General features: G+C 41.0%; 1 protein-coding gene across 1 annotated transcript; it reads left to right on the top strand.

The window, feature by feature from the left end:
• Positions 1 to 2541: 2541 nt before the first annotated feature.
• On the top strand, positions 2542 to 11612 carry LOC112866726 (olfactory receptor-like protein OLF3). The gene has a single exon (XM_086687848.1). The coding sequence runs from the start codon at positions 10363 to 10365 to the stop codon at positions 11314 to 11316; it is 954 nt and encodes a 317-aa protein (XP_086543974.1). The 5' UTR covers positions 2542 to 10362; the 3' UTR covers positions 11317 to 11612.
• Positions 11613 to 22251: the final 10639 nt, after the last annotated feature.

Genomic DNA, 22251 nt, shown 5'->3' with positions numbered 1-22251 from the left:
TGACAGATAATTGCTTACATTTCACACCTTTGACAGCCCCAAATCAACGTATTTCCTTCTTCCCATGTTTAGTCCATTCTTCCTCTAGAATGTCAAAGTCCTGCGTGGATACTCTGCTACCTGTGTACTAATGTGAAAAAATAGGACACCATAAACATAGCCTGTAAACAATGGTAAGGGAAAGGATGTGGAAGAAGAAAATTGGTCAAAAATACAAATGCGCTCAGCAACAGCAAGGAGGGGCATATGTGAAGATGTTGTGCCCCATTTGTGTGACTGGTGTGTGGTCCCAGTGTGACTTTTGTCCACCTCCCATCCCATGATCCCTCCCTTCTGCCAGCTTCAGAACTTGTTTCTGTCCTTCACCCAAAGGGTCATCCAGATCTTCCTTCTGAGAAAGCGGAAATGTTGAGAGTGGGCCTTAGGTATGCGAGAACATAATATCATGTATCTCAGAGTCTATCTGTTAAATTTCCGGTTTTCTCTTCACTGCATAGATTATATTTTTTTCAGGGTGGCATTTTCTTAGCCAGCGCCAATCCATTAAATGCTAGCGGGCCACCTGGAGACCGCAGGCATTCCAATTTTGTAGATGCTTACGAAGAACATTCTGGACCCACAGGAGAGAGGAAAGAGCTGTCAGATGCAGGGCAACAGAAGAGGAAATGCTACACTAAAGCCATTAAGAGGAAACTCATTTTAAAAGTTGGGAACTGAAAAATATTTGAGAATAAAAATCTGATTCAGTATTGAGTAACCACAAATACATCCTTAAGGTTTGTCTGAAAAACAAGCCCTTTGGGAACATTTGCTTACCCAAGGTTGCCTTGTTTCTCTTGTGGACCCCAACATTTCATCTCTGTAGGCCTTTAGGATAATTGGTCACCGTGAATAGTGGCACTTAAATTAATGTGCGTAATCTGAGAACATCTATGAACACACATATCTTTTAATCAAAAAAATCTTGATTTAGCTATTTGTGCATATAAAGGCAAATAAAGGATTTTGGTAGATTCTTAATCTTAAAATGATGCATTTAAGTGATTTTTGATATGACAGGCAACCATGAAAAATGCTCCTCTCAAACTTACCTTTTGGAACCTGGATGTGACTGCTCTGCTGTCTGGAAGAAACAGCACCAGATGCTGGTCATAGGTTAGAGCAGTTTCCTGGTCATGATGCTGTTGATGTTTGGGGCTGTATTATACTTTGCCATAGGAGACTGTCCAATGTCCATACTTTGCCACAGGAGACTGTCCAATGTCCGTACTTTGTCATAGGAGACTGTCCAATGTAGGGTTTTCAGTAGCATCCTTGGCCTCTACCCACTAGAAAACTAAATGTCCCCTGGAAGACAAAATTCCCCTTCGGTTAAGAGCCCCTGGGTTAGAGCATATATGACAAACACAAGCTGTTGTTTCTCAGTGGGAGACACCTGGACTCTTGAACAGATCATTCTGAGTAATATGTTACATGTTGAGACTTGTGAGTCCTCAAGCATTAGACCATTTCCTTATTTCCTTTTCTCAACAATACAAGTAAAATTGTGAGATCGAGTTCTTACAAGGCAAGACAGGAAGCACTTTTCACAAGTTAACTAATTTATTTTCAGTGTTACCCTTGGGGGAAAGCACTTTTATTAGTCCCTTTCCATAGCAGAGGCACTGGAAGCACAGAGAGGTTAAGAAACATCCTTAAGTCCATAGTGCTGGTGGGGACAAAGAGAAGATTTTGAAAATTGATTTTTCTAATTTTAATTTTAATGTTTTTTAAAAGTAGGCTCCATGCCCAGTGTGGAGCCCAGTGAGGGGTTTGAACTCACGACCCTGAGATCCAGACCTGAGCTGAGATCGAGAGTCAGACGCTTAACCAACTGAGCCACCCAGATGCTCTGAAAATTGATTTTTAAAACATATTACTTTCTTTTGTGCCTGGCAAAACTTTCCCAACAGTACCAAAGCATGTGTTACAAACTGTAAATCTCTTCACACGAGTGCAGTCTTCTCTAAAGGCAAACACAGTACATATTTGTGTATGTTTAGACCTTAAACCTAACTGGTAGTATTCCAGACAAGCTACTTTATGTCTTGCTTTCTTTCCTCTACAACATATCATGGAAACCGTTTTGTGGTTAACATGGAGGGAGCTGCCTCATTATTTTATACATTAAGATGATCAGCTTTTGGTAGAATTAAAAAACATTTCTCATATAAAATTACAAAATCCTACAGAAGAGGAGGAAATCTCATGCATACAGTGCTCAACGTCCAAATGATCGAATCATGGCCAGTCTTGTTTTATATATAGCCTCACCATTTCCCCTTCCCTCAATTATCCTGAAACGATTATTTCACTGTGCACTTCTAAGAGACAGAAATTGTTAAATTTATAACCGGAATACTATTACATTTAATTCAATTTAAAAATAATTCCTTAATATCATCAATTATCCGCTAAATGTTCCAATTACTACTTTTATTTCAATTGCATCCTGATTTTTAAAAATATTCTTTGTACTTTGAAATATTAAAAAAAATTTTTTTTAAGGGGGGGGGTGCCTGGGTGGCTCAGTTGGTTGAGCATCCGACTTCAGCTCAGGTCATGATCTCGTGGTTTGTGAGTTTGAGCCCCGTGTTGGGCTCTGTGCTGACAGCTCAGAGCCTGGAGCCTGCTTTGGATTCTGTGTCTCCCCCTCTCTCTGCCCCTTCCCTGCTCATGCTCTGTCTCTCTCTCTCAATAATAAAAAACATTAAAAAATTTTTTTTAAATATTCTTTGTACTTCGTATTTGCTGGATCCTAGAGCAAACCAAATGGAAAGAAAACCAAATTAGAAGCAATTGAATCCCCTGACTGGATCACATTCTGTGGTCTGGTCTGTTGAGGCTCCGGACCACATGCTGGGTCCTTCTTACAAGATGACGCAAAGTAACCTCTGCTTTAGACTATTATCTTGTAGTCTATTAAATCTTTAAAAAATTAAGTTTTATGTTTATCTTCAATTTTACCATTTCTAGCACTTTTCACATCTTTGTGTGTATCCAGATTCTGCCTGGCGTCATGTTCCCTTTGCCTGAAAAACCTCCATGAACATTTTTTGGAGTGTGGATTTTCTGGCAATAAATTCTATTTTTTTTTCATTGCTTGTTTGTCTGGTGAACTCCTCTTTCTCCTTCATATTTGGAAGATATTTTCTCTGGGTATAGAAATTTGACTTGACAATTTCTCTTTTTTTAGCAGCACTTTATAATTGTCACTCCATTGCCTTCCAGGCTGCATCTTTTTTGTTTTTGTTTTTGTTTTTGTTTTTTGTTTGTTTCTTTGTATCCTTTAAGATTTTATCTTAAGTAGCCTCTGCACCCAACTGGGGGCTCCAACTCACAACCCCTAGATCAAGAGCCACGTGCTTCACCACCTAGGCACCACGCAGGCACCCCCAGCGTGCATCGTTTAAAACAATTTTTTTCTTTATTTCTTTTTTATTTTAAATGTTTATTCATTTTTGAGAGAGAGGGGATAGAGGGGCAGAGAGAGGAGGAGACTGAGGATCTGAAGTGGGATAGAGGCTGACAGCAGCAAGCCCGATGCTGGGCTCAAACTCAGGAACCGCAAGATCATGACCTGAGCTGAAGTCGGACACTTAACTGACTGAGCCACCCAGGCTCCATAGTTTTAAAGAGAAGTTTTTTAATTCATATCTTTGTTTTTCTTCACATGTCTGTTTTTCTCATTACTTCCAAGATTTTCACCTTTTTTCTTTAAAGCAGTTGGAATATGATATCTCTAGTTGTTTTTATTTGTTTGCTTGTTTTTCTAGTTATCCTCCTTACTGTTCTCTGAACTCATCTGTGCTTTGGTGGATTTCATTATTTATGGAAAGATCTCCTGTCATTATCTTTTCAGATATTTATTCTTTCTTCTTTTATTTCTATTCTTCTGGGATTCCATTTGTGTATATGTTAGTTTGATTTGTACTGTCCTATGAGCAGTCATTTTACTGTTGGCCATCTATCCTAATGAAATGAACGCTTATTCTCACATGAAAACCTACATGTGAGTGTTTACAACAAGTTTATTTATAATAATACCATCCAGAAACATTCTGGATGTCCTTCAGAATGTGGGTGATTAAGTAAAAGGTGTACGCATACACAATAGAATGCCCATCGACACTGAAAAGGAATGAATAATTGACAGATAAAACCCGGATGAATCTCCAGAGAATTATGCTGAGTGAAAAGCCAGTCATAGAAAGGATATACTATATGATTCCGTTTATATGTAATTCTTGAACTGCCAAAATTATAGATATGGAGAACAGCTAGTGATTACCAGAGGTCCAGGAGAGGGTAAGAAGATGTAGGGGCTGCACAGAAGTGGGCGTGGCTATGAAAGGACCACATGGAGGATTCTTGTGCTGATGGAACATTCTGTCCCTTGACTACATCAATGCCGATATCTTGTGATATTATAATATCACCTCATATATCATATGATTAGAATTTAATATTTATTTAATTCCATCCTGTTACATATTGTGTTATCTGATGGCAAGGCAGTATAGCTTTGCAGGGTATTACTTACCATGGGGGACACTGGGCAAAAGGATATTTATGTATTATTTCTTACAACAGCATGTATATCCACATGATCTTAAACTACAATGTCTAATTAAAAATAAAATTTCAATCCTTCCACAATGTGCACACATATGAAATCATCATGTTGTGCACTTTAAATATTTTGCAATTTTGTTTGTCAATTATGTGTTTATAAACCTGAAAAAAAGTTTGAAGAGGGTTAGAAGGTTCACCCTTCTGTGTTAAAGATCTTGGATGATCTTAATTCTTTTTTATTTTTTTCAGTAGTTGCTAATACTTCCTTAATCAGTTTGTTTGTACATGTATATTTTAAATCTGTCTATGTGAGGCTGTTAATTTTGGAGCTTAGATAATACCACGAGGATGTGCTAGAATGTCCACCGCACTGGCAATGCTCACATAAGCCCGCTGGACTCTGCACATACATCAGGGGAGTGAAGCACATCTGTCCTGTCTCCAGAAGGAGATGTAGGGGCATCTGGAACCAAAAGGGCAAAATTGGTGCTTCCACCAGATTTACATGCAGCTCCAGTCATGGCTTTCTAGATTGGGGCCTTGAAGGCAAAAGTCTGGTTTGGGCTCCAGGAGCACATCATCCAAGCTCAGCAAGCTGGCTTCTCTGGCCTAAGGCTGTAACGAAGATGTGAGAGGCAGAGGGATGGAGGAGAGCCTTCCACAGGGAGAAGGGCAGCAGGGAGGCCCTGGCCTGTGCATTGGGAGTGGTGGCAGCCATTAGCATTGTCATGCAGGAAGCTCCTGGGGGGTTGGGTCAGCCTCCCCTGCCAATGCAGCTGCTGCCAAAGCTCATTAGGTCTGTGTGTGTGAGCTGTTGTTGAGTCCTTGTCAACGTCCTCCCAGTAGCGTCCCTCGCAATGGCAACTGGTCCCTGGTGACTGAGGAGTACTGGGGCCCGAGGAATTTGGGATGTCTCTTCACTATGGTCCATCCCTAGCTGGAGGGAGAGCTCTTGAGCAGCTTCAACCTAGAGGAAAGCAGACACATCTCGTTTGTCAGCACTGATTACCATCTGAGAGGCTTCCGCAGCCTGTGGGAATGTGGCCTTAGCAGGGACAGAGACAGAGACAGAGACAGAGACAGAAATGAAGTGACTTGTTAGGAACTTGGATCAGGGACATGAAACATGGCTGGTGAAATCTTCTCAAGTATTGTAGCAAATGTGGTAAAGTAGCTGTACTTTGCAGGAACATGAGCCTTGGGTATAATTGTACAATAGGCTTCTCCATCCCAAAGCTTAGTCCTGACATAGAGAGAGACACTTAGGAAAGAAGCTCACAAGTATGGAGTCTTTTGTTAGGTACTGATAGTGACTAGCAGGTGGTGGTAATATTAATATGTTACATTTCCAGACAAGAAAAGATATATTATCAATTGCCTTATATCCTCCTATCTCAATTATTTCTGGAGAGCTTGATTCTCACAATATTATGATTTTCTTTTTTAGTAACAGATGAAGATGTAAGGCAATTAAGGGCTTATTCAAAGACCCTTGACACTCAGAGAATGAACTGGAGGCAAGATTCAGGTGTCCTAATTCATCCCAGGGTTGGTTTTTCTGGCATTGGCTGTGGGGATTGCACTGTGGACACTTGCCGGACGGAGGGAATTATATTGTCATGAAAACACTGGTCTTAGCTACAGGGAACAAGAAGTAGCAAGAAGAGAAGAATTTACATGAGACCATAATAAAATATGTCACCAAGTGTGTGTCAGGTTTGCATATGTTTGAGAAACTGAGTTTCAAGGATTGGACTCTGATTAAGTGAAAAGTCAGGTTAACCAAATCAGGCTAGAAGAAGTTCACAGGACCACAAAGAGAATAAAGTAACTGTTCTTTCAGGAGACGAAACCAGTCTTGGAGATACCAGCCACCCAAGCCACCCAGGGATTCTCTGTTTCCATATGTCAGGATGATGCAAATATTCCTGCTCAGGATGGATGCTCTCAGTGCTGACATCAACCAACTCTTCGGTCAGAAGTCAGAGAAATCACTCTCTAAATGAGAGTGTCATTTCTGTGGACAGTTTGACTTGATGAAGGTATGGCCCTGAGTGATTTTGAGCAGCACGAAAGAAACATATCTGCAGGTTGTGGGACTTACCTTCGTGTGTTCTGCTTTTGCATTTGGGACTTTCATTAGTCCCACCCAAGATTGTTTAGCTCCCCAACACACAAGGTCATGTAGATTTCAGGGAAATGGACTAATTTCCTGTACTTAAGTTAAAAAAAAACCTACATAAGTGGCTAAAGTTGAACTTTCTAATTTGTTATATTTAGATAATATGTGTTGTATTGGGAATCTGAAAACTTGTTTTTTGTTTGCATATCTTTGTCATATAGAGAAAACATTTTGCTTCTATTCACTGCTTATGTTAATAACTAGATAATGGGAGAAGGCACCTGGAGGTACTTTAACTGGATCCGAGTCCTGTTTTAACAATGAGGAGTTGACATCTGCGTCCATGCCTCAGACACAATCTTCCCTATAATTTCAGTGTCATTCCCGATCCTTCCTCCATCTGTAGGGGTCTCAGTTTTTTGTTACGTGACCTATTTTGAAGTTCACAATAAGGTCAAGTAATTTATGTTTTAAAAATTCCATTTAGAACAATTACATCCAACATAGGCACAAAAAGGATAATTTCCACACAAAAGGAATTAATACAGATGCTATTTCTATTTTCTTAATCTATCACCTGTCCAAAAATGGACTCTATCATTGTAGAAAGCAAACATATTTGGATATCAATTAATTAAATTTTAAAATCTTAAAAACAAAGGCAACAGACTTGAGAAATATATATGCTGTTTGATGAGTTGAAAGTCATTAGCTGATGTATCCATGAAAATTATTTAAGTATTAGCAGGACTGGGTGCAGGCTGGATCAGTGAGATTCAAAAGGAAGTTTTGTGCTTACCGGATGGAGGGTGATAACACAGTGGTGGTATTTTATCAGTGTGAATGAAGTCCAAGGGAGAGGTGAGGGATTCATAAATACAGAATGAAAGAAGAGGATTTGTTCTGTTCGGTGTAAGGAAGAAGAAAAAACTAAACATGTTGTCCTGGGAGAGAGAGAATTGTAGTGTATTGCTTGAGATAAAGGAGCTTGGATGGTGTACAGGTTGTGGAGAGATGAGCTGAATCATTGGTGGGATATTTAGGAATCATTCATTAAGCTGTTGGAGAAGCATCTGGACTTTGCAGAGATGTCTAGGAGATCATCGTGGGCTTGAGTTGGAAGATCCTGAGTTGAAAACAATGATTATAGTTTTAGACGAGTCCTCCAAGGACGAGCTGTAGAAAGAAAAGCACACATTCTGTGCACATAATCTTGGAAGATTCTCACGGTAATGCAGCAGGAGAATTTAAAATACGTATCCAAGACTACAGACAAAAATGTTAGATGGGGAGAAAATCAGGACAGAAGAGCATCACAGAGTTGAGAGTGTGAAGGAACAAATAGTTCAATTATTTAAACAATAAAGAAGTAACGTAGAATAAATCCCATCAATCTGATGATTAGAAAGCCATGAGTTCCAGTCCTGAAACCAAGACTACATTGCATGTTAACTAAATTAAATTAAAAAAAAAAAAAAAAAAAAAGAAAGAAAGCTATGAGTGCCCTTCAAGAGGGCAATATCTATGGATTAGTGAAGATGGAAGCCAGATTTCCATGGCTTAAAGGATGAATGTTATGAGGAAATAAACCCTGCAATTAGACACCAATCATTTCAGAACTCTGGATGTGAAAGGAAGAGAGAATCAGAATGGTAATTATGTAGCACAGAGTCTCTGCCCCAAAATTTTTAAAAAATTGTTTAATGTTTATTTATTTTTGAGACAGAGAGAGACAGAGCATGAGTGGAGGACGGTAGAGAGAGAGAGGGAGGGAGACACAGAATCCGAAGCAGGCTCCAGGCTCTGAGCTGTCAGCACAGAGTCCGACCCGGGGCTCGAACTCACGAGCTGTGAGATCATGACCTGAGCCGAAGTTGGACACCCAACCGACTGAGCCACCCAGGCTCCCCCAAAATTGGGTTTTTATAATGATGGAAAAGGAATTAACCAGAAGTAAGAGAAACTCTGGTTGGTAGAAAGGGGAATTAGAGCCCAAATGTGATCAATGTGAAATGAAAGGTTGACCAACTGTCCTCATTGACTGCTGGGCCCCTGCCTATCCAGTCACTACTGGACTGACCGTAGATCTTCCAAACATTTGAGTTCACCAATGATCCTTTCAGTTGGCCAAAATTTCCCACATTTTACAAATTAAGAAATATAAAGCTAAGAGAGGTCAGTAGCTTGCTCTAGCCTTCAGGAAGCAGAAGAGAACAGATTTAAGGCAAAAACTTTCGGGCTCTACAGGTCCCACTTTCTCTAGGATCCAACACTGTCAATCATTTGTCACAAGACAAGGGCTGTAGTAGAGAGCTGTGCGGGATGGGCGAGAGGAGCAGAGTGAGTCATGGGCTGGCTTGATGTCCAGGCAGCTCGCACATGCAACAGGGGTACAGTGATGGAAATGACAATCTGTTCTGTGTCTGTTTCTTCCCCTTGAGCATTCGGAGCACAAGGAAGTATAATACTGCCCTTGAATTCCCAGCATCTGGCCAAGATGGCACTTAGAGATATTTGCCAAATTAATCAAAAACAAATGTCTACTTCCTATGCAGATCTGCTAAAGAGTCACCTAAAGTTAACAGATTTGTTTTCTCTCCCTCTTTTTATACTAGAAAGCTAAAGCAACCATTTCCATACTGTCCTTTTTACTGAGACCATACACAAGGGCCAGAGTTGTAGAAAAATAGGAAGAGTAAGTCAGAAAGAGTGGGAAACAAAGGGTAGCAAAATAAAAGGAAAGAATAAGATACAATGACCACTCTTCTCCTTCCAAAGACCAAAGACACCAAATTCTCAAAAGACCCATATTTTCCCACCTGGTAGATTTCAGTCTACTAAAGGTATTGCTTCCTGTTTTGTCTGAAATCGTGGATAGGCCAGAAGAGGCGAGCACAGCACTTGTTACTCTGTTTCTCCAGCGTGGAGCTCCTGCTACAACTTACACTGATAAACAGAGAATTGCACTGCTCCCAGGGAGAGGTTATGAAGTACTTTCCCCATAGTTATCCACACTTGCGCTTAAACATACTTGTAAGCTACACAACATTGCCCATTTGTATGTAAGAGTTTAAATGCCTAACTCAATCTTATATCTGATAAGTCATGAAAACAGGTTTCATATTCAAGTTCTTTAATTCCAGATTTTTCCATGATGCCAGCCTTATTTGCAGTCTGTATCTGACTCTTCCAAATCTTTTTCCTTTGGTAATTTATTTATACATTTCATCATGTTTTGTGCACCAGATACATGTAGGGTTGTGCTTGAATGTTGACCCATGCTTACCAGCATTGCTTATTTTACTTCCCATGGTCACCTACAGTTCTCCCCTGCCCTGGAAACTTGGGTAAACTGGAGAGATATAGAACTTCCAGAATTGCACTGCTTTCTCTCCAAACTTTACTTGACTCCCTGAGACCACATCACATCCTTATGTTTCCCCTCTTATGTAGAGTAGATACAGGGGATCAAGTCTATCAACTTGGCCCATATGATTGAACATATCTAGCTATGGCATATCATTAGGATTGCATTCTTTTAAGAATAAGTTATTCTTATGGTTCTTTCATTCAACAGTTTCTGTTCTCTCTGACTCTCTGCAGACTAATAATCTTCACATTTTTTAATGGAAACAAATAACCAGACATGGGTGAGAGAGTTTATTCTCCTCGGCCTGTCCAGTGACTGGGACACACGGGTCTCCCTCTTTGTCCTCTTCTTGATCATGTACTTGGTGACAGTGCTGGGGAACTTCCTCATTGTCCTTCTGATCAGACTGGACAGCCGACTCCACACTCCCATGTACTTCTTTCTCACCAACCTCTCCCTTGTTGATGTCTCTTATGCCACAAGTATTGTTCCTCAGATGCTGGCGCATTTTCTTGCAGAACATAAAGCAATCCCATTTGTGAGCTGTGCAGCCCAGTTATTTTTCTCCTTGGGCTTGGGTGGGATTGAGTTTGTTCTACTGGCAGTGATGGCCTACGACCGCTATGTGGCTGTGTGCGACCCCCTGCGATACTCGGTCATCATGCATGGAGGGCTCTGTACTAGGTTGGCCATCACATCCTGGGTCAGTGGTTCTCTCAACTCTCTCATGCAGACCATCATCACCTTTCAGCTGCCCATGTGCACAAACAAGTATATTGATCACATATCCTGTGAACTCCTAGCTGTGGTCAGACTGGCCTGTGTGGACACCTCCTCCAATGAGATAGCGATCATGGTTTCTAGCATTGTCTTGCTGATGACACCCTTCTGCCTGGTCCTCTTGTCCTACATCCAGATCATCTCCACCATCCTGAAGATCCAGTCCAGAGAGGGAAGAAAGAAAGCCTTCCACACCTGTGCGTCTCACCTCACAGTGGTCGTCCTGTGCTATGGCATGACCATTTTCACCTACATCCAGCCCCGCTCCAGTCCTTCTATCCTTCAGGAGAAGTTGATTTCTGTCTTCTATGCCATTTTGATGCCCGTGCTGAATCCCATGATTTATAGCATAAGGAATAAGGAGGTGAAGGGTGCCTGGCAGAAACTACTAGGGCAGTTATCTGAATTAACGTCAAAACTGGCAACTTGATGAATCCTGAGCATTAGCTAGAGAAAAGAGCTTTGCCTGTGAATTCTTTCACTTAACTAGATATGGCAGGTATCACATGCATTGCCCTGGAAACCAGGAAGGGGATGCTGACACATGTACTGGTGATGCTGGGTAGGAGGCTGGAGGGTGGGTTGGGGTGTGGGCTGTGAGTGTATGTTTATGTCACAACATCATGTTCAGTGGAGTTAAGCACTGTGGTAATGGAACTTCCCACCCTTACTCAATCTCCATTCATATGTCCTGGCAGTAATGAACAAAAAGTACAGTTTGCTGTTTTGATGTGTCACACTGTTTGTAATTGTGGACCTATTCATGAATCTTACTTTGGACCATTGGTTCTTATTCATTCAAATTTTATATAAAGTTATTGTGTTTTCATTGGTAACAAGAGCATTTTCACATTTAAGACTCAAATTACTGAGCAGCATTTGTATCTACATTCAGTAATTGTGTGAGTTGTTGTTCTGAAGAGAGAGATGCTCTCAAGGCTGTTAAGATGGCTTTGTGCTGGACCTGCTACATGTGCTCACAGCATCTCGTCTGCCTGATGAAGGTACCTCAGTGGAGGAGCATCAACTGAAGGTCTTGTTTTGCAGTGATAGGAATATAACTAAAGGTATTTAGATGAGGCTACTACTGGCCAAGGAGACGCCACATTTGGGGCACCACCTAATACAGTTAGAGAAGAGTTTAACTACATATACGAGGGTGCCATTTAAATGTTAAAACCATCCCATTTCTGAAATAAGTATTAACTCTCTTCCTAGACTTTAAGCATAGAATTAGCACACAAAATTTGAGATAATGTATAAATATAAAAGATGTAGTCAATCTTAGAAAGGACAGATTCCTCAGCCAAAGCCAATGAAAGATAAGAGAACTTTATATGCATTCGTTGAATCCAGATACCTGTGCAGTGTTTTCCTCTAGCGTGTATTTTGAACACTTTCTCCCATTCCTCCTCCCCCACACGGCAGGACCCCTAGTTGGTCTTTGTAAACTAATGAGGTGGAATAGTCAAGGAGAGTAAGACTTTGGGGTGAGTCCAGAAGTCTTCCTATATGAAAGGACAAGAAATGTTCCTTGTTTAGATGAGGAAAGTGAGTACAAGTTACTGAAATGATAACAACCCAAACAGAGGGCAACCAGTGAAAAATACAGAGCTTGACAAGAGCACAGAGTTCAAAAATTCCCTGGAGCCATGCTTGCAGGACAGAGAAGATGAGGAAATGGTGAGGATGAAGCAGGCATGTGAAGAAGGTTCAGATCACAGAGGGCATTGAATGCCATATTATATTTTAGATTTACTCAATAGCAATATGGAGCTGGCAAATATTTTTAAGCAGGGATATGACCTGATAAAATTTACATTTTAGAATTATTGCCATGGCAATGATTCAGCAGAAGAAGAGCTTAGAGGCCAGGGGACCAGCTGGCTGACCTCTCTAGCAGTACTATTGAGACATTAGAGGAATCTGAATGAAGGAGAAAAGTAAAGCCAAGTTACATGATTTAAAAGAGATTTTAGAGAGACATTACATCTTCTCCCAGATTGCAATTCCTACATGGACCTCATACCTCCTCTAAAATGTCATTATCTTGGTCTAAATATTATGTAAACCATGGAGTAAAGTGTAACATTTACCACCATGGGCAGCCCTATATAAAATAGTAGGAAAAGAGTTGAAGGAGAAGAAAATTAGTCAAAAATACGAATATACACATGACACGCAAAGGAGGAAAGTATGTGGAGATGCTGTATCCAGATGCTGAAATGTTCGGGATGCTTCACTGTCCACCGCAGGATCCCTGCGCCTTCCCCCTGCCTCTATGCCTTTGCTGTCCCTCCCCCCCACCTTCAAGGGCAGCACACAGGTGACTTCTCTGAATCTGCCTTTCTGCTTCCAGACTCATGGTGGTTCCTCAGCTCAGCTGAGTCAGCTCATAAGTGGTCTTTATATAAATATATATAAATATATGTAATATAATATATATAATATATTCAGAGCATTTCATCCTAAAGCAGCAGAATACGTATTCTTTTTGAGTGCACATGGAACATTCTCCACAATAGATCACATACTGGGTCATAGATCAGGCCTCAACAAGTATAAAAAGACTGAGATCATACCATGCATATTTTCAGACCACAGTGTTATGAAACTTGAAGTCAACCATAAGAAAAAATTTGGAAAGGCCACAAATACGTGGAGGTTAAAGAACATCCTACTAAAGAATGAATGGGTTAACCAGGAAATTAAAGAAGAAATTAAAAAATATATGGAAGCAAGTGAAAGTGAAAACACAACAGTCCAAAACCTTTGGGATGCGGCAAAGGCTGTAAGAAGATGGAAGTATATAGCAACACAAGCCTACCTCAAGAAGCCAGAAAAGTCTTAAATACCCACTCTAACCTTACACTTAAAGGAGCTAGAAAAGGAACATCAAATAAAATCTAACACCAGCAAAGGAAGGGAAATTACAAAGATTAGAACAGAAATAAATGATATAGAAAAAACAAACAAACAAAAAACAGTAGAAAAGATCAGTAAAACTAAGAGCTGGTTCTTTGAATGAATTAATAAAATTTTTCTAAAAATATTTTATTTCTAAGTAATCTCCACACCCAATGTGGGCTCATAATCACAACCCTGAGGTCAAGAGCTGCATTCTTCACTGACTGAGCCAGCCAGGTGCCCCACGAATAATAAGACTGATAACTCCCTAGCCGGACTTATCAAAAAGAAAAGAGAAAGAACCCAAATAAATAAAATCACAAATGAAAGAGCAGAGATCATAACCAACATCATGGAAATACAAACAATTATAAGAAAATGTTATGAAAAATTATATGCCAACGAACTAGGCAATCTAGAAGAAATGGATACATTCCTAGAAACATACAAACTACCAAAACTGAAACAAGAAGAAATACAAAATTTGAATAGACTGATAACCAGTAAAGAAATTGAATCAGTAACCGAAAATCTCCCAACAAACAAAAGTCCAGGTCCAGATGACTTCCCAGGGGAATTTTACTAGACATTTAAAGAATAGTTGGGTCACGTGGGTGGCTGAGTTGGGTAAGCATCCAACTCTTGATTTTGTCTCAGGTAGTGATCCCAGGGTCATGGGATCAGGCTCTGCCTCAGGCTCTATGCTGAGCGTGGAGCCTGCTTGAGATTCTCTCTCTCTCTTTCTCTCCCTCTGTCCCTCTCCCCTGTTGTCTCTAAAATAAAAAAAACACACACACACACACACACAAAACAGAGTTAATACCTATTCTTCTTACACTGTTCCAAAAAATAGAAATGGAAGGAAAACTTCCAAATTTGTTCTATGAGGTCAGCATTACCTTAATTCAAAAAAACCAAATGAAGACCCCACTGAAGAAGAGAATTACAGGCCTTATCCCTGATGAACATGGATGCAAAAATTCTCAATAAGACACTAGCAAATCAAGGGGCGCCTGGGTGCCTCAGTCAGTTAAGCGTCCGACTTCGGCTCAGGTCATGATGTCAGGGTTGGTGGGTTCGAGTCCTGCGTTGGGCTCTGTGCTGACAGCTCAGAGCCTGGAGCCTGCTTCAGATTCTGTCTCCGTCTCTCTGCCTCTGCCCTGCTCGTGCTCTCTCTCTCAAATATAAAAATAAAAAATTAAAAAAAGATACTAGCAAATCAAATCCAACAGTACATTAAAAGATTTATTCACCACGATCCAGTGGGATTTACTCCTAGGCTGTAGGGCTGGTTCAGTATTCACAAATCAATCAACATGATATACCACATTAATAAAAGAAAGGATAAGAACCACATGATCCCATCGATAGATGCAGAAAAAGCATTTGACAAAATACAGCATTCATTCTTGATAGAAACCCTCAACAAAGTAGGGATAGAGGGAACATACGTCAACATCATAATGGTCATATATGAAAGACCCACAGCTAATAACATCTTAAATGGAGAAAAACTGAGAGCTTTCCTCTAAGGTCAGGAATAAGACAGGGATGTCCACTCTTACCACTGTCATTTAACATAGTACTGGAAGTCCTAGCCTCAGCAATCAAACAACAAAAAGAAAGAAAAGGCATCCAAATTGGCAAGGAAGAAGTCAAGCTTTCACTATTCGCAGACGACATGATAATCTATGTAGAAAACTCAAAAGACTCCACCACAAAATTACTGGAACACAAATTCAGCAAAGTTGTAGGATATAAAATCAATGTACAGAAATCTTTTGCATTTCTGTATACCATAATGAAGCTGCAGAAAGAAAAATCAGGGAATTGATCCCATTTACAACTATGTCAAAAATCATAAGATACCTAGGAGTAAACCTAATCAAAGAGGTAAAAGAACTGTATTCTGAAAAGTAACACTTAATGAAAGAAGTTGGAGATGACACAACATAATGGAAAAATATTCCATCTTCAAGGATTAGAAGAATAAATATTGTTAAAATGTCTACACTGTGCAAAGCAATCTACCCATTTGATGCAATCCCTGTCAAAATACCACCAGCATTTTTTTACAGAGCTAGAACAAACAATCCTGAAATTTGTATGAAACCACAAAAAACCCTGAATTGCTAACACAATCCTGAAAAACAACAGTGAAGCTGGAAGCATCATAATTCTGTACTTCAAACTATATTATGAGGCTGAAGTCATTTTCACTTACTTTTAAAGGCATGTTTTAAAAGACAAAGTATAAGTGGGAGATGGGAGTAATAATTTACAGGTAAGCAAAATATTCAATGGCAAATAATGATTTTTAAGCCCAGGAATTTAAGTCAAATAAACTGCTCCTCTGAAAGCAGCTTACCCAAATTATATGCATAGCGTTTGGAGCAAATACTTTGTTATATTCATGTTTACCTTGCAAACCAAGCCTACACATTGATAGTATATATTATTATGTCTGTCACAAATGCTTCTTGAAAGAACTATTTCAATTCCTAAGCTGACCCTAGAGATGACCTTTCTGGGCAGAGGAGAGCATTTCCTGTGTGGGGAAGAGCAGGAATTGTAGGATGAGTGGGGGCTCACAGGGGAGAGAAGTGGGGAAAATTGAAATTCTGGTTGACTTTGAACCTCTTCTCTCTCAGTTGGTTGAGATGTGGCATTCAAGTCACTGGAGATTATAGACCAAATATTTGTGAAGTGGGTAATGGTAAAATAAAGTGTTATAATGAAGGATTAACAAGACACTGGTTTACAGAATAAATTGTTCCAGGCATTTTCAAACTTATTATATTAGAAACACCTGAAAGGCTCATTAAGCCACAGTTTGCTGACCTTCCTGTGTAGTTTCTGATTCAGTGAGCCTGGGTCGAATGAAGGCTATCACTTTGAAATGCACTGAATTACTTGGCTTTGGTACAAATACTAAGACAATAGCAGTCAGCAACATTAAGAATGGAAAGAGGGGCGCCTGGGTGGCTCAGTCGGTTAAGCGTCCGACTTCGGCTCAGGTTATGATCTCGCGGTCCGTGAGTTCGAGCCCCATGTCGGGCTCTGTGCTGACAGCTCAGAGCCTAGAGCCTGCTTCAGATTCTGTGTCTCCCTCTCTCTCTGCCCCTCCCCTATTCATGCTCTGTCTTTCTCTGTCTCAAAATAAATGAACGTTAAAAAAAATTAAAAAAAAAAGAATGGAAAGGAAGGCACCATACCACATTTTTTTTTAAGTTTTATTTATTTTGAGAGAGAGAGAGAGAAAGGGAGAGAGAGAGAGTATGAGCTGGGGAGGGGCAGAGAGAGAGGGAGAATCCCAAGCAGGGTCTGCACCAGCATGGCAGAGCCCAATTCAGGTCTTCAACTCACAAACTGTGAGATCATCACTTGAGCTGAAACCAAGAGTTGGATGCTTAACCAACTGAGCCACCTAGGTGCCTCCACGCCACAAATGTTTGGAGTCCGAGTTGGTATAACTTGCTGAGTGATAGAGGTTGAATGGCTAGGAAGGTCCCCCAGGTTAGGAGCAGGAGTGACTGAGAGTGCTGTTGGGTCCTTACAACGCTTGGAATTTGAGCGTTTCCTTTGTTGTCTACAGATGAGTAGAGAAAAACAGCAGTGATGTGAACGTCTGGGTTCGGTGACTACAGCTCTCCCAACCATGGAATGTTTCCAGCTTTCCTCAAAGTATCCCACCAATTCTGTCAGTTCTGTGGGAGTGCAGAAACTCAGGTGAGGAAAGAGAAGCATCTCTACTTTCCCTTTCTATTGCTTGGATGATCACAGCAGCATTGTCAAAGTCACGGGTGCTGTGGTGTCAGGCGTTACAATAACATGGCAGAATGAGTGGACAAGCAGGATGACACCCACATGGATGAGAAGAGAGGATGCCTGGGAGATAACTCCTGGACATTAGGGAAGTAGGTGAGGTGGCATGTAGATGCTGAGGGGATGCCTAAGTGGGTGGCTGAGCAGACAAGCAGACGGCTGAGTGAGCATCGGTTGGGGGGGGGGGTGGTTGTGGACAGCAGGTAAGTGTGTGGATATGTAAATGGTGGTGCTGAGAGGGACTGGGTATTTGAGAGAGGAAGGGACAAAGGATTCGCTGACAGGGAGATTGATTATTAATGACTTTGGATCCCCTTTACTTTTTTTTTTCCTGGAGACCATAAGACTGTATGTTTGTAGATCCTATTTGGAGCATTAAATCTGTTTCTACAGCGCTATTATTTTTGGAACTTGAATAGTACCGTGAGAGATGTACTCGGGTGTGCGTCCCTCCCTGCGAAGCTTGCCGCAGGCCCAAGGGGCTCTTCGCACACATGTCAGGGGAGTGAGGACAATGCTCCTGTGTTCAGAAGGAGAAAGGAGGGTATCTTGGAGCCCAAGGGGATAACTGATTTTTTCCTCACCAGGTGTGGTTGCAGACCTAGTCACTGCTCAGTAAAAAGGGGGCATGAGTGCTAAATGTCAGGTTGGGGCTACAGGAGAATATTCTGAACCCTCGGTAAGCTGTCATCTTTGGCTTTTTAGAATGACCTTTGGCTTTAGGGGATTGTTAGAGTTTGAAGAGGACGGAGAAGAACAGGCTTTATGGGGAGAAGGAGGGCAGCATGGAGGCCCTGACCTTGAGAAGTGGGAGTGCTGTCAGCCATGGACACTGTAATGAATGAAGCTCCTGAGGGGAGTCTGTCCGCCCCATGTTGCTAGTTCAAACACTGCTGCACCTCATTAGCTTTGCATTGGAGCCGATTGTGGGACACCTGTGAATTTCGAGTCACTGTTTCCCTCACAATCGAAACTAGTCCCAGGTGAGACCTTAGCCAGGAGCCCGAGGAGTCTGGGACTCTTCATCGGTCTGGCCCATGGCTTTGTTGGAGGGAAGCATTCTGTAGAAACCAACATAAACTTGGACGAAAGTGGACACGCCTGTGTGTTAGGCACTAATCAACGCTTGAGAGCGCTAACGGAGGCACCAGCAGAGGGTGGGTGTGTGCAGAGGTGTCTAGAGGGGCAGAAGTAGAACAGCTCTGACTTGTTAGGGTCTTTGGATCAGGGATGTCACCCACGGATACTCCAATCTTCTCACCATGAATAAGATGGCAAATGTAGTAAAATGTTTCTGCCGATGCTGGGCTCAGGTACATTTCTGTTCCAAGGGTTTTCTCTTCTGCACGATGTAGTGACAACAAGAAAGAGTGTAATGGTGGGGATGCAGAAGAGAATGATTCATATTTAAAACTGAAGAGGCTAGTGATGAATTCTGCATCATATTTGGGGAAAACCTAAGGGAAAAGCCCAGATTTGTAAAATGATAAGTATTACATTCATGAAAATGTAGTAGGTGTTTATTACATTTCCAAAAAGATAAATTATTAATAATATAGTCTCTTTTCTCATTCTTCCCAAAGTATATGTATACCAAGTAATTTTATTTTCCTTTCAGTGTTAGAAATGGAAATGTAAGATAGTTAAGTGGATTGTTCCAAGTCCTACAACACTCTGAATGTGAACTGGGACTAGAACTGAGGTCTCCTGACTCTCATTTTTGGGGTTAGTTCCTCTAGATTGGGCTGTAGGGATTGCACTGTGGGGACATAGCAGACTGAGGGAATTGTATTGCCATAGACTCCCCACTGGGGACAAGACCTACAAAGAAGCTGAGCATTTACCGAGTGAAATCATGATAAAATATGTCATCAAGGTGGTTTGAGGATCGCACATATTGGAGAAACTGAGGGTCAATAATTGCTTATTATGTGAAATGCCAGGCACCAAATCCAGATGGGAAGTAGAAAACTTGTTGACTTCTGCGGATATAAAACCATTAACAGAAAACGTTGGGTTGGTGCCAGTATTCCTGCCCATGATGGGTACATTTAGTATATACAACAGCTAAATACTTAGCCACAGCTCAGGTGAATCCTCCTATAAATGAAAGTGCCGTCTCCATTGATAATCAAGTTTGTGAATTCATGGTTCTTGTGTATTTGGCCTAGTCATAGATAAAACATATCTGTAGGTTGTAGGACTCACCCTCATGTCCTCTGCTCTTGTATTCAGGACTTTATTCGTCTGAGCTAAGACTGTAGAGGACTCCAAATAGGAATCCAATATGACTGAGACTTGATGGACGATTGCAAAGATATGCATAGACTTTCAGAGGAGAAAAAGCTTTCAGCATTTTTATCCCTTAGGTACAGGACATCGTCTCTATAATGAGTAGGGGGAAATATGGGTAGTGGGCTCACCCTCAAGGTTCACTATATTTCACATTGGATTTTGGGGGCCAGTCCAAGGTTTTGTCCATCTCTGCAGTCTTTGAATTCGCATGAAAAGTGGAAAGAATTATTATTCTGAAATATAATTCTGGAAAGTGAGATACTGGGGAAAACTTCTATAGTGTGCATACCTCTTGAGTCTGTTTGAACTAACAATTCTCCCTTCCTAATGGAGATAAAAAAAGACAATTTATTGAAGAAGCCAGCCAAAAGAAGTGGAAAAAGATAGTTTTAAATGAATAAATCACTCACTGGGGTAGGAAACTAAGCTGTGGCAAAGAATGTTGCAAATAGAAAAAGTACCCTTGTGTTAAGCCCTGAACACTCTCATGTTTGCAAGTTTATTTGAATATGGAGTGTTTGTCCATAGAGTAGCAATGGAAACTAAAAGCAATTAAAAATGATTTTAGGGGCCTGAGTGTCTCAGTTGGTTGAGTGTCCAATTTTGGCCCAGGTCATGATCTCATGGTCCCTGAGTTCAAGCCCCATGTGGGGCTCTGTACTGACAACTCAGAGCCTGGAGCCTGCTTCAGATTCTGTGCCTTTCTCTGCTCCTCTCCCACTTGTGCTATGTCTCTCCGTCAAAAATAAATAACATTTAAAAAATTTAAAAAAAAGATTCTAGGGGAGCCTTGGTGGCTCAGTGGGTTAAGCATCTGACTTCAGCTCAGGTCATGATCTTGTGGTTAGTGAGTTAGAGCTCCACGCCTGACTGTGCTGACAGCTCGGAACCTGAAGCCTGCTTTGGATTCTGTGTCTCTCTCTCTCTTTCCCCCTCTGTCCCTCCCCTCTCGTGCTCTGTCTGTCTCTCATAAATTAATAAGCATTAAAATAGATTTTTTAAAATGACTTTAAAATGGGAAAGACAGCAACTGAAGACATTTCCAGAGAATCGTTAAGTAATAATCTTCTCTATGTGGCACCAATATAGTGAAAATTCTGTCAGTGCTTGTTTGATTTTCTGTGGGTCAGGTTTCTGGTCTTACTTGATGAGTAGTTGCTCATAGTTCTTTGAGACCTTATCAGTTCTATTAGAGCAGGAATATGGGGAGGATGTGGCACTTTACCACATTGCAAAGCCATGTTACTTGGGGGCCATCCCCTTCCTCTCAGGCATCCCGCAGAGTTGTAGGGAACTCATGGAAGGAGCTCCCATCTGGGAGGTCCACTGGTTAGAGTTTAGGTAGATTTTGACAGATGACTTGGAGACACCTCATTTCCATGACTCCAAAATACCATGTGTTCACAAATGTTACCAAAAATTACTGCCTCAGAATTTATCATTAGAAATCTATTTAACTTGACTTAAGATCTTGACTTTGCTGAGATTCTTTTTAAGATGGGCAGAGGAAAGGACAGTCAGTTTTAGAGCATGGACCATTTTACTCCCTTGGTGTAGGGAGTTACAGAGATGGCATGAAAGTATTTTATTCATAGAGGAGGTGTTGAAGACAGCCATAGATAAATGGAGGCAGGAATAAACCAAGGCTAAATTTTATCTACCCCATTGACATAAAAACCAGTCCTGGTTTTAATATCAGCCGACAGCGTTGTCTGAATTTTTCAGTTCATCTTCTTGTTCAGGCGACATATACTTCCACCTGAAAATGTTGTCAGGTGGTAGGTTGGATTGATAAAAGTAGAACATGTGGAGGGGTGCCTGGGTGGCGCAGTCGGTTAAGCCTCCGACTTCAGCCAGGTCATGATCTCGCGGTCCGTGAGTTCAAGCCCCGCGTCGGGCTCTGAGCTGATGGCCCAGAGCCTGGAGCCTGTTTCCGATTCTGTGTCTCCCTCTCTCTCTGCCCCTCCCCCATTCACGCTCTGTCTCTCTCTGTCCCAAAAATAAATAAACGTTGAAAAAAAAAATTAAAAAAAAAAAAAGTAGAACATGTTGAAAAATAATGTTTCACTTGTTACAGTTTACATCAGTTTATAATCCAGAAACTATATCCATGGAATCAGTGAATACATTTCCTTTTTTAAAAAAAAATTCAATGTTTATTTATTTTTGAGAGAGAGAGTGCATGTGAGTGGGGAAGCGGCAGAGAGAGGAGGAGACAGAGAATCCCAAGCAGGGTCTGTGCTATCTGCACAGAGCCCGGTGCAGGGCTTGAACTCACGAACTGCGAGATCATGATCTGAGCTGAAACCAAGAGTCAGAGGGTTAACCAACTGAATCA

Source organism: Puma concolor, chromosome A2, assembly GCF_028749965.1.
Source record: "Puma concolor isolate L17-30 chromosome A2, mPumCon1.1.hap2, whole genome shotgun sequence".
Lineage (NCBI taxonomy): Eukaryota > Metazoa > Chordata > Mammalia > Carnivora > Felidae > Puma > Puma concolor.
This window is presented reverse-complemented; position numbering and strand designations above follow the sequence as displayed.

What these genes read in the sequence shown, in the direction of transcription:
- LOC112866726 (XM_086687848.1), top strand. Translation starts at nt 10,363, where the DNA reads ATGGAAACAAATAACCAGACATGGGTGAGAGAGTTTATTCTCCTCGGC.